Source organism: Hemicordylus capensis, chromosome 6 (genome assembly GCF_027244095.1).
Source record: "Hemicordylus capensis ecotype Gifberg chromosome 6, rHemCap1.1.pri, whole genome shotgun sequence".
Taxonomy (NCBI): Eukaryota; Metazoa; Chordata; class Lepidosauria; order Squamata; family Cordylidae; genus Hemicordylus; species Hemicordylus capensis.
The window spans coordinates 20,318,210-20,346,037 of NC_069662.1; the positions used below are offsets into that span (position 1 = coordinate 20,318,210).

The following is a 27,828-nucleotide window of genomic DNA, read 5'->3' on the forward strand; positions in this document are numbered from 1 at the left end:
CAATGTGTTTATTTGATAGGAATGAACAAGCTTCTAATCCCACAAAGCTTCAGAGGAAATGTTTAGAACTGCAAAAGAAGATCATTCATCAAGGTGAAGCAGCTAAAATGGTTGCCCTGTATCCACCAAGAGCAGCACCGTTTGTGAAGGATGGAGAGAGATAGCAGCATTTTTACAGCACTGGGAACAGTTAGAACATCTGTGTACTGTTTTTAATCTAAACAATTCCTCCCTTGGAGGGTCAAGTTCTAGAGAAAACTGGCACTGTGTTCCTGTGCCAAAGCCAACTGTGCACAGCACTGATTGGCTAATGCCTGAATTATCACTTTTGCCATCTTCAGAGCAAAGTTGTAACTATTTGTTGTTTCTATTTAAAGACAAATGCTTATGTGAATAAAGGTACACATGACACTTTAAAAACACATGAGGTTGGGGTTTTTATAGCAGAATAAAACTGAATTTGCCAGTATATATGCCTGTAGGTTCAGTTGTGATGCTTGGAGGAAGCTTCCCTCCTCACCTAAATCGAAGACCACTACTGTGAGTTCTTTTTGAAATTTACATGCTTTAATTCAAATATGTATTCTGAAATGTAAGCAGATTTATTTATTTAAAAATATTTCTATACTCCCTTAAGTGGTGCAGCAGGGAAATGCTTGACTAACAAGCAGAAGGTTGCCGGTTCGAATCCCCACTGGTACTATATCGGGCAGTAGTGATATAGGAAGATGCTGAAAGGCATCATCTCATACTGTGTGGGAGGAGGCAATGGTAAACCGCTCCTGTATTATACCAAAGAAAACCAGGAGTTGAAATTGACTTGACGGCACACTTTACCTTTATATCTCCCAAAACTTGAATCTCTGGGTGGTTTACAATTAAAATCATTTAAAACATTAAATCAATTAACAATTAAAATCATTTAAAAGCTTAAAAACATTTAAAACCCAGTATTAAAATTATTTAAAACTATAAATCTAATTAAAAGCCTGGGTGAATAAATGTGTAAATAGATGGCACCTATATTTCAAAGCCAAAAAAAGACCAATTGCACTAACTACATACATCTCACCCAGAGAACCATGGAAATCTTGCTTTCAGCTGCAGTCTAGTCCAAAGTACTTCCCTGCCCTCCTTCCTTAAACCAAGGGATTCTGACTCCCACCTTGCAAAAATAAACACCAGCTCCTCTTGAAAAGACACAATTTTGTGGCACCCAGTAGTTCTGGACTCAAGTGTAGGACAGCTGCAGCTTAAACACAATTCTCAGAGCTGTCAGCAGGGTCGGCTTCCACTGGGCTGGACACCGCTCTGTGCTCCAATTCAAAATAGCAGATGTATTGAGTCTCAGCTGGAGGATCAGGCTCTGGAGACTGCAGGGAAATTACAAACATTCAGACAGGGTGGTGCGTGGGCCCTCATCTCTCTCAAAGATGCTCAGTTATCAGCGACATCCCTGGTTTAATAGCATTAGCTATTAGCATGCCTTAATAGTCATGCTAATCCCAAGCTTTTTCATTCCTGCATTCCCATTTTTCAAGGTTAGATCTCACTTAGATTCAAGGGCTGTCTTTCTCCATATGAACCTGTCAGAGAGAGCCCTGAGATCAGCTTCTGAGGCTCTTTTCTTGGGCTAATATTGCAGAGAAATCGATTTGGTGGCACTAGAGACAGAATCTTCTTGGTGGTGGCAGATCATTTTGGAATGCCCTCCCCACTGAAACCTGACTGGCTCCCTCCTTAATGATTTCTAAACAAATATTGAACACTTTTATTTCTTGGCGAAAGCTTTTAAATGGTTTGAATCCGTTCAATGATGCTTTGTTCTTACCAATCATTACTTGCTGCTTTTTAGTTTAGTTTTATATGATTTGTAACTGCATTGGGAAGTATTTTGCTTTTATGTTCATGATGCTGCTAGTTGTCCTGAACTGCAGTTTGCAGAAAAGGTGGGATGTGAATCCTAGAATAAATTGCAGAGCCCACCCAACTAACAGGGTGAGTTCAGACGAACACAGGCACAACAGTAAGTTGCTACTCACTAATTTTGTGGCAAAGTGTTGGGATGCAAGAGTATGCATTCCCAACAGATGTGACATCTTAATCTGATCAAGTCCGGTTCCCGAGGTTCTTCACCCAACATGCTCCTTCTGACTTCCATCTCCAAGCTCTAGAAACTGGGCACAGAATCTTGGGAGAATGTCAGGTGAGTAATCTTGGGAATGGATCTGGGCAGGTTCAGACATCATGCCCGCCAGGAACACACACTCATGTCAGAATATTTTACTGAGAGGTTATCCACTTACTTCCATGCCAGCAGTTGTCTGAACCTGCCCATAGTCAAGGAGATTATTGCTTATTTGCTTTCCTCATTCAAATCTGTATCCAAGTCATTTGTTTTTATTGATTACTGTTGTATCCGGCTCCCCTTCCAAGGGGCTCAGAGTATCACATATTTTTCCTCACAAAAGCCCAGTGAGGTAGGTTGGGCTGAAACAAACTTTGTTCACATGACCAGCCCTACCTGGGCGTGCACAGCCCTACTTGGGTAGGGCTGGTCGTGTGGGGGTCTGGGATTGCTCCTGCACTAGGGTAGCCTGGATATTTTAACTGAGCTAATAGTGAGGTAGAAGGACACAAGCTCACCCTTCTATCTCACTCCCTGGTCAGGGGTGTAACAAGGTTGGAGTGGACCCAGAGACAAGATTTTCAAATGCCCTCTTCTGCCTTGAAGCTCAGCTCATGAAGTAAAGAAATTGTAAGTGAGGCTGAATAGTGATAACAAAAAGATTATTTATACACACAAACACACACACACACACCTACCTATGTGCCGCAATAGAACATCATCCTAAATTGTATTTTTAAAGGTTTTGTAAATTGTGGAGGATGCAAGTCATTTAATGGTGCTAGAGAAAGACATGTTGTTCTGGTAGCTCCAGGTCTTAACACTCACGTCAGTTCTGGAGGATGAATACAAGTGAAGAAAGCCCAGGCGGCTGCGCGGCTGGGGGAGTCAGTCATGTGACATGCCTCTGGGGGGGGCCCCAAGGCAGTTGGCCCCCAGACAACTGTCTCCCCTTGCCCTATTATAGGTACACCCCTGACCCGGGTCCCGTGAATAATAGGGCTGCCTGCAGCTTCAGCGTCCAGAGAGCTGGGCGGCAAGAGCGCCTGGCAGCAGGCAAATCTCCCAGTGCACTGTGCTCCTTGTGCAGTGGATTGTGGGATGCTGGAGGACTTCAAATAAAGTTCATGTGAATGAACTTATTGTGTCTTATACAAGGCTACCCAGTGAGAGTAATGGCTCAGTGGCAATTTGAACCATGGGCTTATTGGGTCTGTCTTGTGCTCTAGACCAACAGTAGGCAATCTTGGCACTCCAGGTGTTGTTGAACTACAACTCCCATCATCCTCAGCCACAATAAATTGCAATTGGGGGTGATGCAAATTGTAGTTGAACAGCACCTGGAGATCCAAGGGTTGCCTACCCCTGCTCTAGGCACTATACCACACTGACAACAGTGTAATATCAGGTAACATTTTTACCACACAATAAAGATATATGACAAAAGGTAAATATTCTCACCAGGTTTTCCATGTGGTTCCCTCCATCAATCAAGTTTCCTGTAGAAAAGAGATACACTGTGAAGTTTCAAAACAGAGAGCTTAAGACAGCTGGGCCAAAAATATGTACCAAGCTTTCTCAGTCATCTAGCATATTCTAAACAGCACGGGAAACTTGGACAGATAGAGACAGTCCTTCCCATTGTAACAGCACATTAGGCAACCACTGCAACTGTGGAATGTTGGCCAGATAGTAAAGCAATTGGGTGGAAGATGCTACAGATTTAAATATTGCAGTGTAACCCACCAGGGACTTTTACACACAGCAGGCTTTACCTCAGGTTTATAGGGAGGCTTTACTGCGAATTTGAAGTTGTAAAAAACTGACACAAATAGTGGACTTTTTAACCCTGGGTATAAATTGGGCTACACACTTACGCACAGTGAAAAACCTGAATTGTGTGTGAACTGCTCCCTGATAACTCACAGGGAATTTGGGGAAAATTTGCCCGATATGTGAACACTAGGGGTGTGCAATTCGGGTTTTTGGGTGATTCGGCTCGGACCCGAACCAAATCACCCCTGTTCTGTTTTGTGCCCGAATCTGGGTAACCCGAATCACCCTTGATTCGGTTCGGATTCGGATTTAATCCAAATCCGAATCGGAATCGATTCGGGTGGGTAAAAAGGGGCCCAGGGGCAAAATTTTGGGGTGGGGTGGTAGTGCCCAATGGGTGGAGTCTACCACCCCAATTTCAGGGGGATTGGGCAAAGGGCTGATTTTTGGCAAATTTTTTTAGTGACTTTGGGGCAGTTCAGGGGCATAGCATGGGATCTGGGCAAAAGGAGTGGTGTGGTGTGGTAGTGCCTAATGGGTGCAGGCTACCACCCCAATTTCAGGGGGATTGGGCAAAGGGCTGATTTTGGGGAAATTTCTGAAATTTTCATGTCTTTGGGGCAGATTGGGGCAGAAGGTGGGGCCGAAAGTGGGGCCTGGGGCAGAATAGTGGGGTGGGGTGGTAGTGCCTAATGGATGGAGGCTACCACCCCAATTTCAGGGGGATTGGACAAAGGGCTGATTTTTTGAGAATTTTTGAAGTTTTAGTGACTTTGGGGCAGTTTGGGGGCAGAAAGTGGATCTGCCCCAAAAGAGTGGGGTGGGGTGGTAGTGCCTAATGCGTGGAGACTACCACCCGTCCCCAATTTCAGAGTGATTGGGCAGAGGGGTGAATTTTGGTGAATTTATGAGGTTTGTCTTCATTAGGTGAAGTGTGCTAAATTGATTACTTCCTCATATTATTCATAGTAAGTGAGGTGTGAAAAAGTGAAAGTGGGGTCATGAGAGTTGTCTAATTGAAAAAAATCTCATTTGCTATGATAGAATGAGAATTCACACCTCAGAAAAAATTTTTTGGGCACGAGCCGAATCACCCGAATTTTTTGGGTCCGAAATTCGGGTGATTCGGCTCGTGCCCAAAAAATATCGGGGGACATCGGGGGTGATTCAGTTCAGCCCCGAATCACCCGAAATTGTTCGTTTCAGGCACAGATCGTTCTGTGCCCGAAATTTTTTGCACATCCCTAGTGAACACACCCTCTCCATTCCAGAAGAGATGTGAGTTAAAGGGCTTCAAAACCCACATGTGAAAAACTTCCAGGATGATTTCCATCTGGAAGTTGGTCATTGCCCCCAGGTGCTCTCCCGGCTGACATCTGCTTCTTTGTCTCGATCAGAGTTTTTAGAAAACAAGTAAAAACATGGCTCTTCCCCCAGGCTTTTATAAGAGAGAACTGTTTTTGTTGTTGTCGCGTTTATATGAGAGAATTGTTTTTGCTGTGGCTGCTCCATTTTGTGTGTTTTACTGTTTTAGTTTATATAGGTTTTTGAACTTCTAAATAGAGAGATGTAGCATTATATTTAAATCTAATATTTGTACTTTTAATTGTGTATTTTAATTGAGCGTGGTTTTAATTATAATGTAAACCACCTTGGGATTGTTTTAATGAAAGGCAGCATATAAATTAAACCAGGGTTTCTTAACCTTGGGCCCCCAGATATTGTTGGACTACAACTCCCATCATTCCCCGAATGACCTTTGTGACTGAGGATGATGGGAGTTGTAGTCCAACAACATCTGGGGGCCCAAGGTTAAGAAATCCTGAATTAAACAATAAATAAAATAAAAGTTCCACTGAAATGATTGGGAGATCTTCAAGAGAATTATGGATTCTGCACAATATGAATAGGTGGGAGGGGAGTGGTGCCATTTGGATCTCCTATCATCTCGGGTAGCAGAATGGTTTGTACTTTCCCCGTGGAATGGAAGATTCTTCCATGGGCCAACGCAGAAGCCCAGCCTCACAAGGTGCCATCCCATCTACCACTCTCATACACCCACAGCAATGTCCAAAGAGAGCCACACGCAGTTACTTACTGTCAGGGTCTGTCACCCAGCAAGCCTTCAACAGCCTGAAGGAGCGCTTAGCACTAACCAAGCGGGTGGAAGAAAGAAAAAGTTATTTAAAGGATCATCTCTATGCCCCATTCCCAATTTTCATTCATGCACCCAGCCTTCAGTCAAGGAAAGGAAACATTGCCCCAGTTTCAGGAGCCCTCATGCAAGAGTCCTGTTGCATGGACAGCTGGGTATGCTGCACCAGGTGCCCATTACACACTCCCCACCTAGTGCTGATGCACTCTGTGGTCACATCCAATGTTCTCCAGGGGTTCAGCACTTGAATGCAGAGGCAAATGCTGAACCCGGGCAGACTTTCTCCTCTCATTCTGGAACCTTGATCAGCCAGGATTCCCGAATGCTGAGAGAAAGTCTCCTCTGGTTGAGTCTTTGTCTTTGCAGACAAGTGCTAAATCCAGGGAGAGCAGGGGCCATGGCCACTGGTGTTTGGGATGCGACCAGCCAGAATGCTCCTATTCTGCTCCTATATCCAGGTTTATAATATATGCTTATGGCTAAAGAACATCTGTATTCCTGGCTACCATCCACACCCTGCCAACCCACTTCAGCCCACGCCTCTCCAAAAGAATCCACGTGTCCTGGCCCCTAGCATTTCCTGTGCTATCTCACTTTTATCTCAGAGAATACAGGGGCTGCCATACTGTGCATTGGTATGGCAGCCTAGAAATGTTGCCTGTATGCAAGTTACGCAAATTGTGCAAATGCAAAAATGGCTCAAATGGTGTTACACGAGTAAGCCCATTATTTCCAACATATTTACTCTTGTGTAATGTCATTTGTGCAACTTGCATACATGCCACATTATGGGGTTGGCAGAGCCATGTGTGGTATGTCAGCCAGGAGTCCCGCTCCCCTTGCTATAATCTCCTTTCCAGATAACCTAGAAATTCGTGGTTACACCAGGCACGGAACATATTGTGCAATACCTGTTCTAAGAGAACCCAAGAGTCTCCATACTCCACCCTCTCCTCCAGCTTACTAGACCAGGGATTCTCAACGTTGTGTCCCCAGATGTTATTGGACTTCAGCTCCCATAATCCCTAGCCCCAGTGGCCTTTGGTTGGAGATTATGAGAATTGAAGTCCAATAACATCTGGGGACCAAACGTTGAGAATCCTTGTACTAGACTCCAGGAAATGTATGCTCCCAAGCACAACCCATCTCTCATTCTACTGTAATGGGCTTATTTTTCTCCAGAAGAGTTCCATGTCTTAGCTATTGCCCCCGGCACTGGCACCTTCCTGCCTCCCTGCACTGACACCTTCCTCCTTTTTCAAAGGTTGGATTAATATTCAGCATCTTTCCATCCAATATGGTGTGGAATTCAGAGCTGGGATCTCTTACCTGCTTTTTGCTGCTGCCAGCTGCCCTGCAGAGAAACAAAAGAAGAAGTTATTGTAAGCTTATCTTCTCAAGCTCATCCTTGAATCTTTAGCCATCTCATGTTTATGATGGATTGGACTGGAAAAACTAAAAGTGAGGAAGTCAGGGTCTGTTTCCACTTTTCCTTGACCTCTGTATGGCAGCAGCCAGTTATCTAGAAAGTGAACTTTGGGCAATATAAGAGTATGATGCCAGTGTGTGTGGTTGTGTGTGTGTGTCAAACTAGGGTTCCAGCAGCAAGGCTTCTAATGCCTTACCTCATGTACCACCAGCATTATGTTTCTGCTCCATGCCTTGCAAAGTAATCTTGTTCTTCAAGGGTACCATACAGACCAGCACCACCCACCCCATGACAGACTACTCAGTCAGCTGACCTCAAGAACCAATCTCTTTCCATTAGGCTCTATAAAGCCCAAGCCTCAGAGCTTGCCCTGCCAGACTGAGGGGTAATATCAACTGATTCCCCACAAAACTGATTGCTTGGAGTCCAGTCCTTGACTATCCCTGATAGGGTGGGCTTACACATGAAGTAGCAAGTAAGTATGGGAGAACCACCCATTCCTACTGGGTGCACGATCCCATTACTGCTGCCATGTTGTGAGAACCTGGAAATGTCAGGCAGAGAATGTCCAATACCTACTCACCTGACATCTGACAGACTTTTGAAGTTGCTTTAACCAAGTTGGGTTGAGGTGAGTACAGAATCTTCTTTACTTACCTGATATTTTGGGCTCTCAAGACATGAAAGCAATGACAGTGGTGGCAGTATGTGCTCAGGAGAAACTGGCAGTTTCCCTGTACTCACTTGCTGCCACCCACAGAATTGTTCCTAGGTCCATGTCCCACTCAGGATCTCTACAGGGCCAGTGCTTCAGTGAAAGAAAATGGTCTTATCATAGAGGAATTCAGTGCCCCATGGAAGAAGAGCAAGTCAGGGCAGATAAAAATGTAGTCTCAGAAAACTGCAGCCAGGAACCAGGAATGCCATCAAGTCAAGGTGACAAACAAGAGGAGAAGCAAAGAAAGGGTCAAGTGACATACAGTATCTGATATGCTGGCTTCAGAAGTTGCTTAAGTTGATTAGTGCTTAGTTTGAACTGCTCAAATGAAGTTTCACAACAGTGAAAAAATGAAGTTATTTTTGAAATGTGACCTCCAATTTCAATATTCAGTATAGAAATTTGACATAATCCACAATTCATTTGTTTAAAAGCACACATTAATAAAGATTGCTTCCCTCTTTGTTGAAGTAGTTTTGGAGTAAGAGGAACTTATTATGATTTATGGTGAACCTGTCCTGGAGTTTCATCTTTCTGGGTAGATTTATTTACAGAGATGAGTAAGATCACTAATCAGAAGATTGGCTTTTGTCCATAGTTGGCATTTCTAAATATATTTGCGGGGTGGTGATGGTTACATGTGGACTTATCTTTTAAAGAACTAATTGTTTTTATGTTAATTGCTGCTAGAATGTCTATAGCCAGATACTGGACAAGTCAATATGACTCTAAATAATTGGTATAATAATTTATGGCACATTGCGATTTCCAAGAAGTTGACTTATACTATCCAGTTTCATTTAAATCAGGTTAAAAATAGCGCCTTTTATGCCATATGGTCGGACTTTATCTTATATAAAGGTAAAGTGTACCGTCAAGTCGATGTCAGCTCCTGGCAACCACAGAGTCTTGTGGTTGTCTCTGGGAGTATACAGGAAGAGTTTACCATTGCCATCTCCCACTCAGTAAGAGATGATGCCTTTCAGCACCTTCCTATATTGCTGCTGCCCAATATAGGTGTTTCCCATATTTCCCATAGTATGGGAAATATACCAGCAGGGATTTGAACCAGCAGCCTCTGGCTTGCTAGTCAGGTCATTTCCCCTCTGCACCATTAGGTACTAATTGGGAAAATTATGGTTGCTTTTTTCATTTTGAATATATTAATGTGTAGATGGATTGTTGATGTGGAGATATTACATATTTGAATAGATTTATTGTTATATTGAATATCCAGCTACTGTTAGGAAGTTTGTGTATATTTTAAAATAATTTAAAAAAACAACAATTCACCCATTTTGATTACCTAAATCAGTGAATGGAATTTAACACATATTCAGTCCTGCAGGATCCTACTAGTTACTACTAATGTACATCTGCGGGTCAAATATTGTCAAAAGTTAATTGCTTGCTGCAGGATTTGCTATAGGATTTAAGAGAGCTCCTTCTTCTTCATGAAACCTGCCGTCTATTAAGATAATCCGGGGAGGTCTGGTTGCAGTTACCACTGGCTCATTGGGTGGTGACCCCAAGGGAGAAGGGCACGTGCATGCACACCTCCCTCCCTCGTAGCCCAGTTGTGTGGAAGCTCAGGTTGCTGGCAGCCCACGCTTCCAGAGAGCTGAGTGGAAGAAGTTTGCGGCAGCAGATCCTCCTGCATTGTAGGATGAAGGAGGACGCAACCTGCTCCCCCCTCCCTCTTGTACTCCAGGATTGTTCATGCGCCGGACATGTGGGTGTGCGGCACGAGTGATCCTGGAGTAGCAAGGATCATGTGGAGGGGGGAGGTAGGTTGTGTCGTGCCTTCCCCTGACCCTCCCCAGCTCCACTGAAAATGATCATGAGAACAACCTCAGAATACAACAAGAAGTGTTGCCATGGAAGCTGGGGGAGTGACTGTCAGTGTTGTGTTGCTCTGAGAGATTCCCCCCTCCCCCCTTTATCTTCTGGACTGGTATAGGATCTTGACTCTGTTATGCCAGCGTAATCAGGATACCGGTGTATAGAACTGCCTGCCTTGTATCTCACATCTTCTTTTAGAACTGAAAGCTTTTTCTAGAAGTACTTACTACTTATATATAGTGTTATCGATGTATGCTGCAGTTTGCAGAATTATGTAAGCAAAAAAGGCCAGTTCTTCCTGAAAGATCTTACGACCCAGACTTCTATTAGTTCCCCGAGGTACACGACCTGCTTAGGAGTCACTGAACCCTCTTTCCCTCCAGATGGCCATACATACCTTTGTTTCTTTTGTACCAAAGGATGGCCCCAAGTGACAGAAAGAGGATGAGCACAGCGACACACAGCTTTGTGGATAGAGGAACACTGTTTTGAGTATCTTCTGAAAAACACAAGTCAGCACTTAGAGGTGAGGACAGCTGCCTCCTTGAATAATGACCACATCTATTCCCACCACTACTACATTCTGGATTCCCACCTATGTTAATTAGATGGCATGTATTCCAGAAAGTGAGAGTCCAGTGATCTAGGCACATTAGCCTTATTGAGGCTATCTGGAAATGAGATGTGCAGTGTCTCTAGGGTAGGGGGAAATGGGAGTGTGTTAACTAGTCCTACCGCAACACTGTCATGCTCCCTTTGTCACATTCCCAGATGTGTCTGCATTCAGAGCTTGCTGCAGAGGCATGTAGTAAATGTGGGGAGAACCCTAGAGTCTTGGGTTCTAGAATGCAGAAACACTATACTCAGCTTTAAAATGCCTTGTTAGGGTTCTGGTCATCTGCTTCCGAGTTGTAAGAGCCGATGTGTTGTTTACCTTGGCTTAATTCTGTTACCATATTTACCAATATCTGCTACGTTGTGTTTAATTACCCAGTGCTACTGTTTGGTTGGGCTGTGTGACGCTTCAGTGACTCTTGCATCAAAAGTGTTTTGACCCAATTCAGCCACTGAACCTTCAATCTTGATCCAAAGAGATAGACTGTTGGATCAGACCAAAATGAAGCAACTCTGGCTGGATCATGTCATTACCCCAGTAAATAGTACAGGAGTTGGGGAGGTCTGTTAGGAGTGACCCCTTCACTAACTCAAAACCACATTGGAAGGTTCCTCGGGTGACGCATGAACCCTAGGCCCCAAACTGGCACTAACAGGAAATAAAGAGAGAAAGACCTTCTGACAGGGAACATGGGAGAAGTGAGCCTGCCCCCTCTCCCTTGATTGCAAGCAATAGGCTGAATAGGTTCCTGTGGGACAATGACTTGCAAAGATCTTGAAAGGAATGTATTTGCCACAGCAACAAGGTCTGATACGTAAATGCTAAAACACCCCTGATCAATTTAATGTAACCGTAGAAACTATCCTCTCGCCACAGCAATCTTCTCCCTGGCATTAGTGCGACTTCCACTCCACTCAGAACAAGTACTTCCATACAGCTCATGCTAGAGCTCATGATACAGCTTGTGGAACAGTTCACAGAACTGCCCATGAACCTATCCACACATTGTTCAGGCCACTGGTCCTGGGGATTGAGGCTGCACTGATCTTAATTATTTTGATCACCCACCCCACAGCAAAGCCCAGATAGAGTACACATTCTGTGTATGAGTCCTAGAAATTGTCTACTTTGAGAATCCCTGGCTGAAAGAGCTGAAATCACTACTTTGGGGTCTCTTGATCCACCATTTGAACCTAGCTGCTTGGAGTTTCCCCTTGCCATGTGGATCTCCATTCCAACCCAGAAGGGATCCCTTTCCCCCTTTGGTTCTTTTACTAGTGAAGGTGAAGTCCCCTAAGGACTCATACATAAGAACTTTTCTTATCATGGATATTTCTGTGGTAAGAAGCAGAGAAAGTATGAAGCCACAACGAACAGACTGAGATCTTTGGATACATCAGCATACATCAACAAAGACTGGTCTTAGGCAAGCACAGTGGAGATCCATATTCATGAATAGGTTTCTCCAGCTATGCCAAAGGTTGGTCTAAGCCACCCAAAATCTCCTTCCTGCCTTTCTCCAATAACACCCTTATTATAGTGACCAACCTAGGAGAATTGCTCTCTCATGTTAGTCTCCTCTTGATCCTTAGCCCCTTTCCCTTTTTTCATGTTAGTTATAAACTGCTACTGAATAAAGCCACCTGGTCTGCCTAGACCACCACCATGGTGCACTATTGTGTTTTGCCTGTTCCTGTCCAACCTAACCAATTTATTCCCTTGATTCACTGTTGTTCTTGTCCATTAATCCACTTGACCTTCCCCTTTAACAATCACTTCTCTCAGAGAACATCCCCAAATAGCCCCATAAGGCTAACAGTTAGCTGTAACACCAAATAGACTCACTAGGAGCTGCACCTCCCAGAACTCTATGATTTCCCCATTCATTTCAAATACTATATTTTGAATGCATTGCTTTTCTGTGCTTATAATCCTGCAAGTGAGTCTAGTTTCCTAAATTCCCCACGGATCTCTCTCTATATATAATTCTCTAAGGCATACCCATGGCTAATCCTGTGTGTGGCAGCTCTCGCGAGAGTTCGCGAACAGAAGCACCGTGATGATTGGGCAGTGGAGATTCCATATGCAGATAGGGAGGAGGAGCCTGTGTCACTGTGGTGATTGGGCAGTGGGGCTTCCATATGCTGATAGGGAGGAGGAGCCTGTGTCACTGTGGTGATTGGGCAGTGGGGAGTCCATATGCTGATAGGGAGGAGGATCCTGTGATGGTTAAGGTCAATTGGAATGCAACTTTTACTGGTCAGAAGAAGTTCTTGATTGTAGAGGAGAGGAATAGATAGATAGATAGATAGATATAAAAGGATAGTGGGTAGGGATCTGTGAAGAGAGGGGTCGTGAGGGAGGAAAGAGCTCCTTCAGGAGAAGGAGGCTGCCGTTGTGTGAATTAGATGAGGAAACAAGATGAACAAGATCTGTTAACTCAGGAAGGGAGAGAGGGTGGGGAGGGAGCAGAAGAAAGACAGGAAGATCAAGTGGAGGAGAGAGGAAGAGAGAAAAAGGGGAAGAGAGAAAGAAAAAAGGGTGAGGGACAGGCCTGAGCCTGTTAGTGGCCTGAGGGGAATGAGCGGCCATGGTGCCGCCTATTGGCAGCAAGGAAGGGCCAGGTCAACCACTGCTGCTGCTGCTCCTGTGGGGAGGAGCAGGAGTGGGGCTCAGGTGAGGCTCTGGGGATAGGTGGCTGCAGATTGGCCAATAGGCACCAGCAATGCTGCAGCCATGACCAAGAGGGGTGAGGGGGATGGAAGCAACCGGGAGGAGGAGGAGGAAAGGAGGAGGAGCAGGAGTGTGGCTCAGGTGAGGGTGGAGAGATCTCCAAGGTGAGGGGGCTGTGGCAGGGGGTGAGGGGAGCAATCAAGTACTAGCGCGCAGAAGCTAGTATGATTTATTTTGCTAGTTCCCCAATTAGAATGCATACTTTGATTATTATTTTTTAATAAATGTTAAGGTTTTTGCATTAGAAGCATGCCTCTTTCATTTCTATCATTCCCACTTCTATGCAGAGTTGAACTCTCACTGTAGAGGTCCCCCCACCCCCACCGTGGCATAACAGGCAGAGGGCTTAAGCTTTAACTTAAAGCAAACACTTTGAAGCAGCCACTTCAAATTGGGCCAAAGCAAAGCAGTGACCTCCCTGAAGTGCTGAACCGAGACAGGGGGCCTCCTAAGAGCCAAGGCAGCATTCCAGACAAGTAGGGAGGAGAGCTGGTCTTGTGGTGGCAAGCATGAGTTGCCCACTTTACTAAGCAATTTCCACCCTGGCTTAGATTGGAATGGGAGATGATGACTTGTGAGCACTTCAAGAAATTCCCCTTAGGGGGCGAGGCCACTCTGGGAAGAGCAAGAAGGTACCACGTCCCTTCCTTGGCATCTCCAAGGTAGGGCTGAGAGAGAACCCTGCCTGCAACCTTGGAGAAGCTGCTGCCAGTCTGTGTAGAAAATACTGAGCTAGATGGAGCAATGATCTGACTCAGTCTAAGGCAGCTTCCTATGTTCACACAGCCCTACAGTTTGAATGCCATGTCCATAGAGATGTGCAGAATAGTGTTCTCACCTGCATCATTCCCCTGCCTCTTTTGAATCTGTTTTTGCGCACTTGAAATTCCACTGCTTTTGCCTAAAAAAGAGTTTTTAATTACTGCGATTGTTTAATTGTTGTTTTAAAATGTTTTTAAATTGATAATTGTTGTTATATTGTTTTTTAATTTTTGTTTTATCTATTTACTGTTTTAATGGTTTGTTTTAATTGTAAACTGCCCTGAGCCATTTTGGAAGGGCGGTATAAAAATCAAATAACAAACAAACAAACAAACAAACAAACAGGAACCTCTGAATAATCCTGAAAATTTCATATTTGGTGAAACTTGGGGGGTACTGGGGAAAACCCTGTGTGAGGTCTTGACAATCCTACTGAAGCCTCCTTTGGGTTCTTAGAAATGTCTCTGATTTGTCTGAAAAGGAAGCTCCAAATGTAATAAAAACTTCATTTCTGAAGAATGTCTAGATCAACTGCTGGAATGGATATATGTTCTGGTTCCAAGCCTAATTGACTTGTAATTGCTGACTCTCCTCTTGAAGCAGCAGGTCAGCTGGGCTGCCTCTTTACTACAGCTTAGACTCAAGGCTACAGAAATTTCAAGGGCTTGCATCTGTTACAGCTAATTTCGCTTTAGAAATTCCTTAAACCAAACAATGTGGTAAGTTACAGGGTTGGATCATCAGGAGAGCCAGATACGATACCTGCTATTCGAAGCTCCACGCTGTCACTGTGCAGTGAGAACACAAAAGGCCTTTCTAAAAATGTGTAGCTGCAGGAATAGCTTCCTTGATGCTTCTGGTTGATGTTGCTAATAGAAACTTCACCAACATTCGCGTCAGACCTCATGGGCTCCTTCGTTTTTGAGTCTCCACCCTTATGGAGATAGAACTTTGCAGATCCATCTTGAATTTTACACCGGATATTGACTTGTCCCCCAGCAGCGACCAGCCCACTGTGGTTGATGGAGATCACAGGTCTGGGTAATTTGGGATCTGCATATAGATGGAAACAGGAAGTGAGATCCCAGCCACTAGAAGTCTGGGCATGAAAGTGCACTAGGGAATCATTATACCCCCCATGCCACTATGGTAAGGCTCCAAGGGGGGGAGGGGTGTTCCTGGCCATTTTTGAATCCAGAATTACAGGATGGGAACAGACAAGGTCAGCCTCAGAGTAGGCCAGGGGTGAAGATTACTTCCGCACCTCAGCCCTCCTCCTGGTTTGCTGCATCCAGCTGGTGCCCTCTAGGGATGTGCACGGAACCAAGGCAGGGAGGCTCAAAGGCGGTGTGGGGGGGTCTCCCTTTAAGAGTGGGGGAGGGTGCACTTACACCTCCCACTGCTTTCCCCCCACCGGCATCCATAATGTCCTTCGGGGCAGCAGTGTACCTCCCTGCCACCCCATTGTCCTAGTCTTCCGGATATGACTGGAAATCGCTGATGCACCTGCATGTGCTGGGACAGGCACGCATGCATGCGTGATGTGCGCACGCCCATGCTGGTACACACAGGCGACTTCTAGTCATATCCAGAAGACGAGGGCAACGGGGCAGCAGGGAGGTACGCTGCTGCCCCGATGGGCATTAAGAAACACGGACGCCAGCGGGGGGGAAAGTGGTGGGAGGGATAAGTGCACCTTCCCCTGCTCTTAAAGGGAGACCCCCACTGCCTTTGAACCGGCGGAACCACTGGCTCTTCACACCGGTTCAGAGGCCCATAAAGGGCCTCCAAACTGGTTCCGTGCACATCCCTAGTTCCCTTTCCAGGGGAATTTCTGACTCTCGTACTCAAGAGCAGCCCTCACCACCAGCTACCTTGGCTTTAAATGCCCTAGTACAGAGCTAGACACGGCTTAAAGCCTACTCCAAGCCCCACCCCCTCCCTGGTCTCACTTCCTGCCTCCTGCCACGCCCAACATGGCAGCCTCACTGGAACTGTTCCCCGCAGCAGTCTCTGCCTCACTTGCTCAACCCCACTGGGACCCAACTAGCCTGGAACCATTTCACTCTACTTCCTTCGGGAGAAGACAGAAGCCCTAAAGGAGGAATGCCGCTTTCTCTGCTGGACTCCACAGGGACATGCAGGCAACCAGATAAGGAGGCATCCCGACAACTACAAAGTCTTGTGGTTCTCTCAAAACATGCACATAGCTTTGTCTGCACTAGTTACTTCATTTCACTGTTTCTGCAGTCCTTTTAAGCATACATTCAAGTTGTGGTAGAACCCTCCCTAGGCTTTTCTGTTCAGCAGCAGTATCACTGCATTTAAATTACATTGATTTGAAGAGGGATGCCTTTCTCTGCTTCCACTTGGCATACAAAAAATGTTGAACAAGTCCTGAAAAACCAGTCTGTGCCAGTAACAATAACAATAACAATACCACAAGCATGGGACAAGGAAAGAGTTTGAAGGAAATGGTGGCAGTGGCTGACAAGGGTAGAAAGTGACACAAAGTAGACGTTAAAAGGCAAGAGTTGCAAGTGAGGGGCAACCATCACACAGTTCCAGATTGTTGCACTGTCCATGAGGTGCAGGATAAGCTTCAATGAGCATTCTGCTTATGGAAATATTCTGTATAATCCAGTTCACATTAGGACCAGACAGCAGACGTTATACCAAGCTGGATCAACAAGGTTGTAAGTAGGTGGCTTACTAGTGGTGTTACTATTTCAATTGGAGAGGAGAGCTGGTCTTGTGGTAGCAAGCATGATGTGTCCCCTTAGCTAAGCAGGGTCTGCCCTGGTTGCATATGAAAGGGAGACTAGAAGTGTGAGCGCTGCAAGATATTCCCCTCAGGGGATGGAACCACTCTGGGAAGAGCAGAAGGTTCCAAGTTCCCTCCCTGGCAGCATCTCCAAGATAGGGCTGAGAGAGATTCCTGCCTGCAACCTTGGAGATGCTGCTGCCAGTCTGTGAAGACAATACTGAGCTAGATAGACCAATGGTCTGACTCAGTATATGGCAGCTTCCTATGTTCCTATGTAATTGTATTTTGTACTTTTGTTCACCATTTTGAGAATAAATTTCATGGGAAAGTGGGATATGCATAGGAGGAGGAGGAGAAAGAGGACCCTCACCTAATCCCAACAGCTCCACATTATCACTCGTCCCTGAGATGATGAAAAACAGTGCTAAATATCGGTAGCTGCAGCTGTAGTACCCTGTCTGCTCCTGTGTCACATTTCTGAAGACGAATCTGCCCCTGTCCCCCTGTGACTCATACTGTTGTATTCTCTGGCCCCCAGCCTGCTCAAGATAGAATATTTTTCTTCGACTTCTTGTCTGGCACCAGATGGTGACTGTGCTTCCTAGGAGTGCTATGCCCCTAGGCTCAAGGCTGATACTGGGTCTGAGTAGAGCAGGATCTGTAAGGGAAAGAAAACAGCTTAGTGCATGTGATATAATACGCAGAGTTGAGGAGAATATGCCCCCAAATATTAGGCATATGCACTGTTGAGTCAGGAACGTTCCGACTTTGCCCACAATGGAGGGCATCTGAGATATTCCCAACCTGACCCAGAGAAGCCCAGTTCAGTTTTTTTTCTGCGATTGCAGATGAGGAAAAAATATCTTCTGCCATCTATCTGCCTACCTGCCAGCCCACCCATGCATTTATTTCTTTCCTTTTAAAAGTTTTAAAACTTACTTTAAAAAAATAAATTGGCTGATTTCTGTGTGTCCCCGTGAGATGCTCTGACTTACATCACTTCCCATGAGATTCCTGGGTGTTTCATCATTTTTCTTCCATGATTCTCAGTATGATTTCCAGGTTACTTTTAAAAATTAATTTAAAATCAAAGGATGGGCGGAATCACTTGTAATTAAAACTTACTTGTGGGGCAGCTTTCAGACCTCCCCCCCCCCGAGGATTTTTATTAAAGGCCAAAAAATCCCCAGTTCCATCCTGATTCCTGACCCCACTTTCAATATCTTGAAGGGCCCAAAGGGCCCAGAACGGACATCCGTGAGGTTGAATTAAATCAGATCAGACGTGATCTGACATTTGTGAACATGCATATGCCCAGCAAATATCCTCTGTAATTTTGCAGAGGGAGAATATGGAAGGGAAGTTTCTGAGGAATTTCTACTGAACCTTAGAATATTCTCCAAAATTATCATGAGGATCCCCCCCCCCATTACAGTAGCTGACCTTCCAGATGTGACATTCTCCCCATCCCCCAGCATGATCCTCATTCAGGAAAGAAAATAAAGAAAAAAACCCAGTGGTGGGCAACCACGTTTGAGCAGGCTAAAAACAATGGCAACTTATTGGATTGTTCCTTGCTTTCTACCACAGGGTAAGAAAATCACTCCACACATGCCTGATAAAATCTATTTAATTTTATAGCCAAGCTTATGATTCCGCACATGTGCAGGAACTGTGGACATACTTAGATTCACACTAAGCAGACTGGGTCTTGCCCTTAGGCACAGATTGGGTCTTGCAGATGCTGAGAGTGAACTGTTTGCATAGTTTAGTAATGGGCCTTGCGGAATGAAGGGAGAGACACAAGACAGGGTGATGAATACCTGCTAATGGCCTTCACCTTTGGATAGCAAAATTGTTGGAGCTAGGACACCGGCAGCATCAGCTCTCAGCTGCAATGTCTCATAGTGACCACTGGGGTTTTTAGGGTCATGGATGAAAGTGCCAGACTCCTCCTCTCTTTGTTTTTCCAGCGTTAGTCCATTTTGTCTCTCCAAAGATGGCTGTTTGTTTTGGTCTCTCTTTTCAGCCATGAGCTACAGCTGAAATTAAGCTGCAGGCTTTTTCACATTCATTTGCAACCTTTTCTTTAAATAAATCCATGTAGTTCTTCAATACTAAAGAACTATCTCAAGACCTCTTGCTTTGCTGCTTTCTCACCAAATTGGTTTTGCTTTGCTATTTATTTGTTTGATTTGTTTGATTTTTAGACCGCCCTTACAAAATAGCTCAGGGGACTGAGATGCCATTCTTCCCCTACAAAAATAACATTCAGCTGCTTAATTGCCTTTAGAATTACCTATTAACATTTTCTGACTCTAGCTTACAGCAAGAAAGATTTGTCAAGACAATGTCTCTGACTGATGTTGAAAAAAATATGTTTTTATTCATAAACCTGGATATAAAATGAAATAGATCTTGTCCCTTTAAAAAAAAAGTCTCAATTTATTGCCCCCCCACCCCAAGTATACTTCCTATGACCCAAGTTAGGCAGAAGGCGAAGAGAACACCACATCTCCAGCACATAGCCTGAAGGCACATAATCACAGCCACTTTGCTGGAAGGAAGCAGGTCTGGATCTGGTCAGTGATGGATGTGAGACTGCTTAGGAACTATATGTATGCTGTCTTGACTCTCAAGAAAGAGAAGAGGAATCTAAATGCAACAACTAAATCAAATGAGCTAAAGCTGAACATTGGGACGGAGGAGTATATATTAAGCCAGCCCCCTTGTTGGAAATTCTCTGTGGTGAGAGAATCCCTTTCTCATTATAGCAGAGTGCACAGAGGCACAACACAGCAGATTTAGTTAGGCATGCATGTATGCTGAGAGTAAATTAACTTGGAGCCAATTCATAGTTTCAAATCAATATATAAGGCATTTATTAAGGAACTCCATTCTAGATAGGAAAGTGAGGAGTCAGGATCTCTAATCTATCTATCTAGCTGGATGCAGATGTATTCTGCATCCTCTCTGCACACATGGTGCAGGGAGAGAGGCTTGCCATGTTGCAAGGTAGAAGGGCAGGTAGGGAAGAGAGAGGAGAGGAAGGAAGTTAGTCCCTGAGATTAGCAATCTGCATATCCAAAGGGATAGAGCAGTAGAGAAGGGATGACCAATGTCTTGACCCTCTAGCCCTCTGACTCACTAGTCTGTCCTCCACTGTCTGAGAGGAGACAGCGCAGAGTCCTTAACTTCCAATACCCCTTACCTGTGATCAGCAGTTCCACAGAGTCACTGGGCTCTGAGATGACAAAAGATTCCAGTTCGGGGCAGTAACTACAGCTGTAGTTCCCTCCATGCCCCCAGTTTCCAATGCTGATGGGGAAACTGGCCTCGGTCCCATTGGTCTCTATGAACATTTCTGCCATGTGGTCTTCAGACTTGTGGAGATAAAATCTGTTGGCTGGGCTTTGGCTCTGGCAATGGAGAATGACAGTTCTTCCACGGGCAGGTCTCCCACTGGAGCTCAGGGAGATGGTGGGTCTAGAAAAGCTGGGATCTGTGCAAAGCAAGAGATGTGATGGTGAAGAGGTGCCTGGGGCTGTTAACAGCCACCTGGGACTTTTATGCACATCAGGTTTTACCGTGGGTTTACGGGGAGGCTTTACTGCAAACTCGAAGTTGTCCCAAAAAACCACCACAAATAGTTGATTTTTTTTTTACCCTGGATATAAATCGGGTTACACTCTAATGCACAGTTAAAAACCCAAATTCTGTGTTAACTGCTCCCTGATAACTTGCAGGGACTTTGGGGTAAATCTGGCAGATATGTGAATGCACCCCCTCCATTCTGGAGGAGATGTGAGTTAAAGGGTTTCAAAAGCCCCCTGGGAAAAGCTTCCTGGATACAAAAGGAGGAGAAGCAGGAGTTCTCACTGGCTGTGAAGAAAATTACCTGGATTTTAAAAAGTTTGATCAACTAACTTGACCCGTCCCATGTTTCAGAAGGCTACAAGGCTTTACTGGAAATGACTTGCTTTCTTCAGTGTGTGTGTTCATCATGCTTGTGAATTAAAGTTTGTCACTAAGCAGGAGATACTTCTAAAATCTGTCCTCTTTGTTACTGTATTAGTTAAGCAGTGGTAACTGTAGTGTTTGAGAGGAACAGTCTCATTTTGAGTTATTTGTGTTGAAATATGATAAATAAATTTAAGTAGATCATATGGACAGAGGAGGGCATGTATTAGCACACGTTTCTGTGATTGGGCGTTTAGTCTTTTGTTTCACTGGGCATTTCTCTGAGCTCATTTTGATTGGTTAAACCCTGATTTAACCAAACAATGATTAAATTACTTTTTAATCTCACAGAAAGACAGACCTTGTCTGACATCCAGACTAATGGAGTCTAATGCTATGGAAGAAGCGCTGATGCTGCCCAAGATTTCAGCACATGCATGGTGGGGTGTGGGATTGCAACAACCTCCCCTTCCCTGGAAACATTCAGCACCATCTGAAAATATGCCACTGAGGGCTGTGCAGCCTTCAGGGACTTATTTCCATGCTGCACAGTGCACTTCCAGGAGGAGAAGGAGTCCTCAAAATCCAACCCCCCCCATACAAATAAGCAGCAGAAGTTAGTTAAGTCTGTAGCACAGCACCACTGGTGCTTCCCAGAAAGCAGTGGTGCTTAGTTAGTCTGCATTGTCTTAGCCGAGGAAAAATTATGACTGAAGAATGCCCAGGTGTGGGAACAGTAGTGGAGTGATGACGCCGGCAGCCCCTGTTTAGCCCACCAGCTGTGGCCCCTGCCCAGCCATTAGTGCATCTAATGTCAGATGCAGGGGCTGTGGCTATTTTAGGCGACAGGGTCACGTGTCCTGTTTGCTAACATGGCCATGCCCCTGAACAGGGGTGTAGCAAGCTTCCGGGGGCTGGGGGACAAAGTGTAGCCAGGGGGCCTCCATTGCGTGCACAAAGCGTGTGTGCGCCCCAGTGCCCCAAGCACTTTTCGCACAGAAAAAAAGAGCTCAAATGGACAAGAGCTCAAATGGTGGAGAGAGGTGAAGGCATGGACTCTTGCCAGGGGGGTGAGAGAGGCAGCAAGCGGGGGGGGGGGGGAGCCCAGAAAGGCCTTGAGGATGGCTGGCGGGAGGAGGAGGAAGCGATGCCCCATTGCAGCAGCAGGTCCGGCACACCTTCCTGCTTTGCACCCAGCCCGCCCCCGCCCCCCCCCAGCCAAACGGCGGGGAGAGGAGGAGGCATGGGCTCTTGCCAGGGCAAGATTGATCTCGCTCTGGCAGATCCCAAGTGGAGGCAAAGGCAGCGAATGGGACTGGGAAGGAGCCAACTCAGCCAAGCTGATTCCAATCCCTGCACAAGAGCCCAGGCGGCAGGGAACGGAGGAGGCAGAGGGAGTGGGTGGGAACTTGGGAAGCAACTGAGAGACACCCAAGCCAACCAAGGAGCAATACCAGGCAAGAGGGAAAGCCAGCGGGGGGGGGGGCAGCAGCCACAGAGGAAGCGGCACTTTCTGGGAAGAGGGGAACAGCAGCCAGCGGCAAGAGGGCGAGTGAGTGCATGGTTGTGAGCGCGACTCATGAGGGTAAGGGTGGAACTGGCCTTGGGGGCCCTTAGGGGTCGCTTGGACCCTGTGGGCCAGGGGACATTTGTCTCCCCCCTTGTCCAATGGATGCTACACCTATGCCCCTGTGTATTACATCAGATGCATGGGGTGTGGTTGGGGCGCCAGGTGGGTACCCTGAACACGGCAGCCCAGGTTATTTGAAACCCCCCCCCCATGCAATGGTGGCTCTGCCCCTGTGTGGGAAGCTGCAATATGTGTTGACTTCCTACTTGTTTCCTTGGGCCTCAACAAACATGTGCCTGTCTCCATCTTTCAAAATAAGGTAAACAAATAGACCAAATCAGAACAAAGTCAAGAAACTGGTTTGCCTAATACCTCTCCAGATGATAAAGGGCTATGCCCAAACTATTCTGCGTTTTTCTGTTTTCAGTGGCTGACATCCAACCTAAGGTTATGCTGGTGCCACTGCATTTTCAGTCACACAGAGGGATGGAATTTTTGGTCATCCCCCTTTCCATCTGCAGCTTCCTGAGCCTCCCAAAAACATGTCGGGTGGGGGGGCGGTCCACTCAACACTCAGGCGGACAGGGTCTCTGGGGGTCACCCAACTCTTCAGGGGACACTGGTGTCTGCAGAGGGAAAAGGGGGTCACTGAGATTATCCCTCTGCTCATGCAATTGTGCCAGTCCAGAGTTAGTCTTATTGGTAGCCAAGATTTTGAGAGATGTTTGAACATTTTCTTCCATTTTACTTTTACCTCTATTTCCCTTAAATAAATTCGGTTTTACTTTTAACAAATTATAAGCCTGTGTCTTGGAGTTATTTCCATTCAGCCCACCTGTACCACTTAAGATCATTTTGAAATGTATTACAAGAAGCAACCCTTGAAAGAATACCAGTTGTTACAGTGAAGAGAATTGGGTGGTGATGTGATTTTTAGCTTTTTTTATATACCAAGTGTATTTTTTGTCCCCTCAATGGGTGAAAGTAATACAGTATATATTACTACTTTTGTATTGTTTTTCATTTTGATATTTGTAGCAAGGAGTGATTTTTGATGGAAACCTGAAGCAGAGGAAGTATGCAAGTCTGTAGGCTCCTATTCAGATCATTGGTTGGGTTACTGCGGAAGACCAGGAGTTCAAAATGCATGGCTGGAGCAGATTAAAGCCTTTGTCTCAAAGCAAGCTCATGTGAGGGGAAGGAAAAATGCTGAATCATCCCTGCTGAGCTCTCTGGCAAAGGCTACTCCTAAAACTTTTCTGTATTCTGGTAAGTTCAAAAATGGCTGCCACCAACACCCCCTTATTGAGAGAGCTTAACCACCCCCCGCCCCGGGCTTGGGGTGGAATCCCAGGGAAACTTTATCTTGCTGTTGGAAAAGTACTAAAAAATCCTCCATGGGCAAGCCTACACGTGGTGAGAAAACTAATAGTTGTTGAGCTCCTGAGGCGTATTTGCACCAGAGAAAAAAGCCCCTTTTCAGCCCCCACCTTTTCTCCTGAGTTAAAAATCCAATCGGAGAGGCTTGTACAAGAAAAGAACAAAAACAGTTTTGTTCAAATGCAACAGACTACTTCCATCTGTGGCTTTCTCAGCTTTTAGTTAGAGGTAAAAATACTCAGTGGTTACAAGAATACTTCAAAAAGCACCCTGAATGATGTTGGAGCGGCACACTTTAAAAATCGTGGTTACCCAGTTGCAAGGAACTGTAACTGTAGGAAAATACAAAAGCACCTTTAAAAGCCTACATAGTCTTTTGCAACACCCTGGCTGGAAGGGCGGAGGCTAGCGTTTCTTAGTTTAGTTACATTACAGGTAAACAATAATAACCAGTATCAGGAATATACAAAGCACGCACAAAAGAAACTGAAAGTCTAACACAAAATCTGACTAAACAAACTTTCCCTAGACTAAACTTCCCAAAGCGGAAGCCCTGGATTCCTTTGTCTTGAACTCACCAAAACCCTGGTTGAGAATCAAGCCCCTGCAGTCCTATCGTCCAAGATCTGCTGCCATCCTTCTGCAGCCATACTCCACAGCCACATGTCCTGCTCTCACCCTCAGCCTACTTCTTCTAACAAAGAAAACTCTCCTTCCTCCTAACAGCTCTCTAGGTCCCACCCACCTGGTGTGCAGATGGGCTGAGCCCTGGAGTTCACCAGCTGGTCAGTCAGGACAGTGTTCACTTCTGGTTAACTCTTTAGGGGAGGGCTGGCTGGTCACTATAATGGCCAATATTTTTATCATTGGCAAACAGCCCAGCTGTGGTTTGGGTCTGAATTTTCCACATTCTTATATTTGTTAGCTATTTTCAGGTCTCTTGTTTCATATATTTTGTATATTATATAGCTGAAATTTTATATTCTTAACCTTTTTGCTATTGTGAATTTGGTGAAATTTTATTCCATGAAACTAAATGGAATTTTAATATTATTATTTGAATACACTTGATGGTTCATTTGCTATAGGTTTTGAAGCTAGTTGTTTGTATATGTTATCTCATCACCCTTCTGAGCATCAATTTTATAGGGAAATGGGGTATGAACTGAATAATAGCAATAATTAGAACCCTCACCTCTTACCAACAGCTCCACGTTATCACTGGTCCTTGAGATGATAGACTCTGGTGGATATCGATAGCTACAGCTGTACTTCCCCCCATGATCCCGGGTCACATTTTGGAAGAAGAGTGTCCCAGAGTCTCCAACTGTCTCAAATTGTTGCACCCTCTGGTTTCCAGCCTTCTCAAAATAGAATATCTTCCTTGGACCACTTGCCTGGCATTGGATGGTGACTCTGCTTCCTAGGAGTGCTATCGTACTAGGGTAAAAGCTGATACTGGGCCGGGGTAGATCAAGATCTGCAAGCAAAGGAAAATGGCTCAGTGCACATCTCTGCCTGTGGAATGAACCATGCTAGAACCAGAAATGTGATATTTCCAGCTGTTCTTCTGAACAGTGGGGGAAACAGAATCTAGCATAGGGATGCACACCTTAGAATCACCACTGCAGCCTGCAGTGCTCCAACCCCAGAACCACAAGGCTCTTGTTGCACATTCTTCCTCTTCTTGCTGGATTCTTTGTGCCCAGCATTGTCACATGGGCAATTTTTGAAAGCCTTTCTTTTTGAAAAGCTCAGTTTCATTCCCAAGCAGTAGGATGTTTTAAAACACAATCAGGCACATGATTGCAGCCACCTTGCTGAAGGTAAACTGGGTCTGATCAGTGCTTGAATGGGAAACTGCTTGGGAACCATATGTATGATGGTTCTAGAATCTCAAGAAGGATAAGGGGGAGTTAAGCCAGCACTCCCCACATGTTAAGCCAGCACTCTTACCTTAGGGGTGTGCACGGAACCACACTGGGCACTTTAGTTCGAGTTCAAAATGAAACCAAACCGAACTGTTCGGTCCATGAGCCGGTTTGTTAGAAATGTGTCTGGCAGTTCAGTTTGGGCACTAGAACCGGGTTGAACAGGTTCTGCCCAGTTCTGCATGCTTGCAAAGGGGAATCCGGTGAGGATTCCCCATTAGAAGCAAAGGGGGTTGGAAATGGAGGGCGGGAGGGGTTGAAGAAGGGTGGACAGGAGGTCACCTTGTGTGGCGTGGTGGCGGTGCGGCTTCTCAACAGCGGCGAGCTGGCAGCAGCTTCCCTAGGCTCCGCCGGTGCTTCCCCCATCAGCGTGGACCAGCAAGGGCCTGGTTCAGCCCACAGCTCTCCAGCCCATGCTGATGTGGGCGGGGGGGGAGCACTGGCAGGGCCTAGGGGAGCAGCCACCTGCCCAACACCAACACCAAGGACCTGCCCCGCCACCGCAGCGCCTAAAGTGGCATCCCTCCTTCCCCCACCTGCCCTTTCCCAACCCCATAGGGTTCCCTTTTTGCTTGTAAAGGGGGCTCCTTACTGGATTTTCCTTTGCAAGCCATCTGAATCAGTTGAACCGGGCTGAATCAGTTCAATCCAAAGTGGGTCCGGTTCGAGCTTGAACTGGTCGAACTGAGCCAGTTCGAACTGAACCGGTTCCACACATCCCTACCTTACCTGTTTTTAGCACTTCCACAGGGCCACTGGGCTCTGAGATGACAAATGGTTCTGATTCAGGGCAGTAGCTGCAGCTGTAGTTCCCTCCATTCTTCAAACTGCTGATGGGGAAGCTGGCCTTGGTCCCATGGGCCTCTGTGAACTTGTATGGCATCTGGTTTCCAGACATATGGAGATAAAATCTTTGGGCTTGAACTGGGCTTTGGCAATGGATAGCAGCAGTTCCTCCAAAGGCAGGTCCCTCACTGGAGCTCAGGGAGATGGTGGGTTTGCTCAAGCTGGGATCTATGCAGAATAAGTGATGGGATGGTGAAAAGTTGTCCTCTGCACATGCCATTGACCGTTGGCTTGGTCAGCAACCACGCAACCATGCTGACCACACAAATGGCCGCTGCTCATGCGCAGAGGACACATGCGTGTTGGCATTGCACATGGGCAGCTGGGGGAGAGCGCCACTGGTGCACCAAGATAGCAGGGAGGAGCGCCGCCAATTCAGGAAGTGGTGGCGAGCGGCAGGGGAGCAAGTAGTATCACCTGCTGTCCTCCATTTTAAAGGTGCTGGTGATGTGTAATGAATCACCCTTTGAATTGCAATTTGTGCACATCCCTCGTTTAGGGTAACACTGGAGGGCAGTTATCATCAAGCTGGAGGGCAGTCACTCATCAAGCTGAGTCTCCAAGACTGTTAGTCCAGGGGATGTTCAGGACTGTATCCAGGTTTGAGAAAGCCTTCTGCAAGGTGACTCACTTCTCTGTGGGTGTCCCCCCTAAGGTTCATGGTGGTTCATGGTGGTTTATGTTAGTGGCAGTATGAAGCCTTTTTTCTTTTCTCTCTGTGGTGACCACCATTTCTCCCCCCCCCCATGATGCCCCAAATGTAAGCACCATTTACATGTCCCCCTCCAGTAGCATCACTAGGTAGTCCCACTCTACTAGTGTCAACACTTCCCTTCACAATGCCCTAAATTGTAGTATATCAGGGCACTGTGGGGGGAAATGGTGGATGGACTTAATCCTCTTCAGAGGGCAGGTATCAGTGATGGGTTATTGGCATGGTGCCAGAGCATCAGAAGCCACTTGAGGATACCTCATGTTGATTCTGGGGATGAGGAATAAGGACACTCACCTAATACCAACAGCTCCACCGTGTTACTGGGTTCTGAAGAGGTGAAAGACCTTGCTTGTGGCCTGTAGCTGCAGTAGTACCTCCCTCCATGCTCCCGGCCCACATGGTGGATGGTGAATGTGGTCACATTGCCATCTGGTTGTAAGGTCAATGGTGGGATCTTGTCATGTTCATCCATAACAAGATGGAATGTCTTAACCAGAACT

General features: G+C 45.9%; 1 protein-coding gene across 1 annotated transcript; it reads right to left on the reverse strand.

Annotated features, from left to right (window-relative positions):
- Nucleotides 1-683: 683 nt before the first annotated feature.
- On the reverse strand, nt 684-27,800 carry LOC128330940 (immunoglobulin superfamily member 1-like). The gene is made up of 10 exons (XM_053264309.1): nt 27,623-27,800; nt 25,032-25,316; nt 20,138-20,428; nt 17,297-17,584; nt 14,922-15,212; nt 10,446-10,547; nt 7,389-7,413; nt 6,003-6,055; nt 3,590-3,627; nt 684-1,373 (listed from the first exon to the last, which is right to left on the reverse strand). The coding sequence occupies exons 1-10, from the start codon at nt 27,798-27,800 to the stop codon at nt 1,254-1,256; spliced, it is 1,671 nt and encodes a 556-aa protein (XP_053120284.1). The 3' UTR covers nt 684-1,253.
- Between the last annotated feature and the right edge of the window lie 28 nt (nt 27,801-27,828).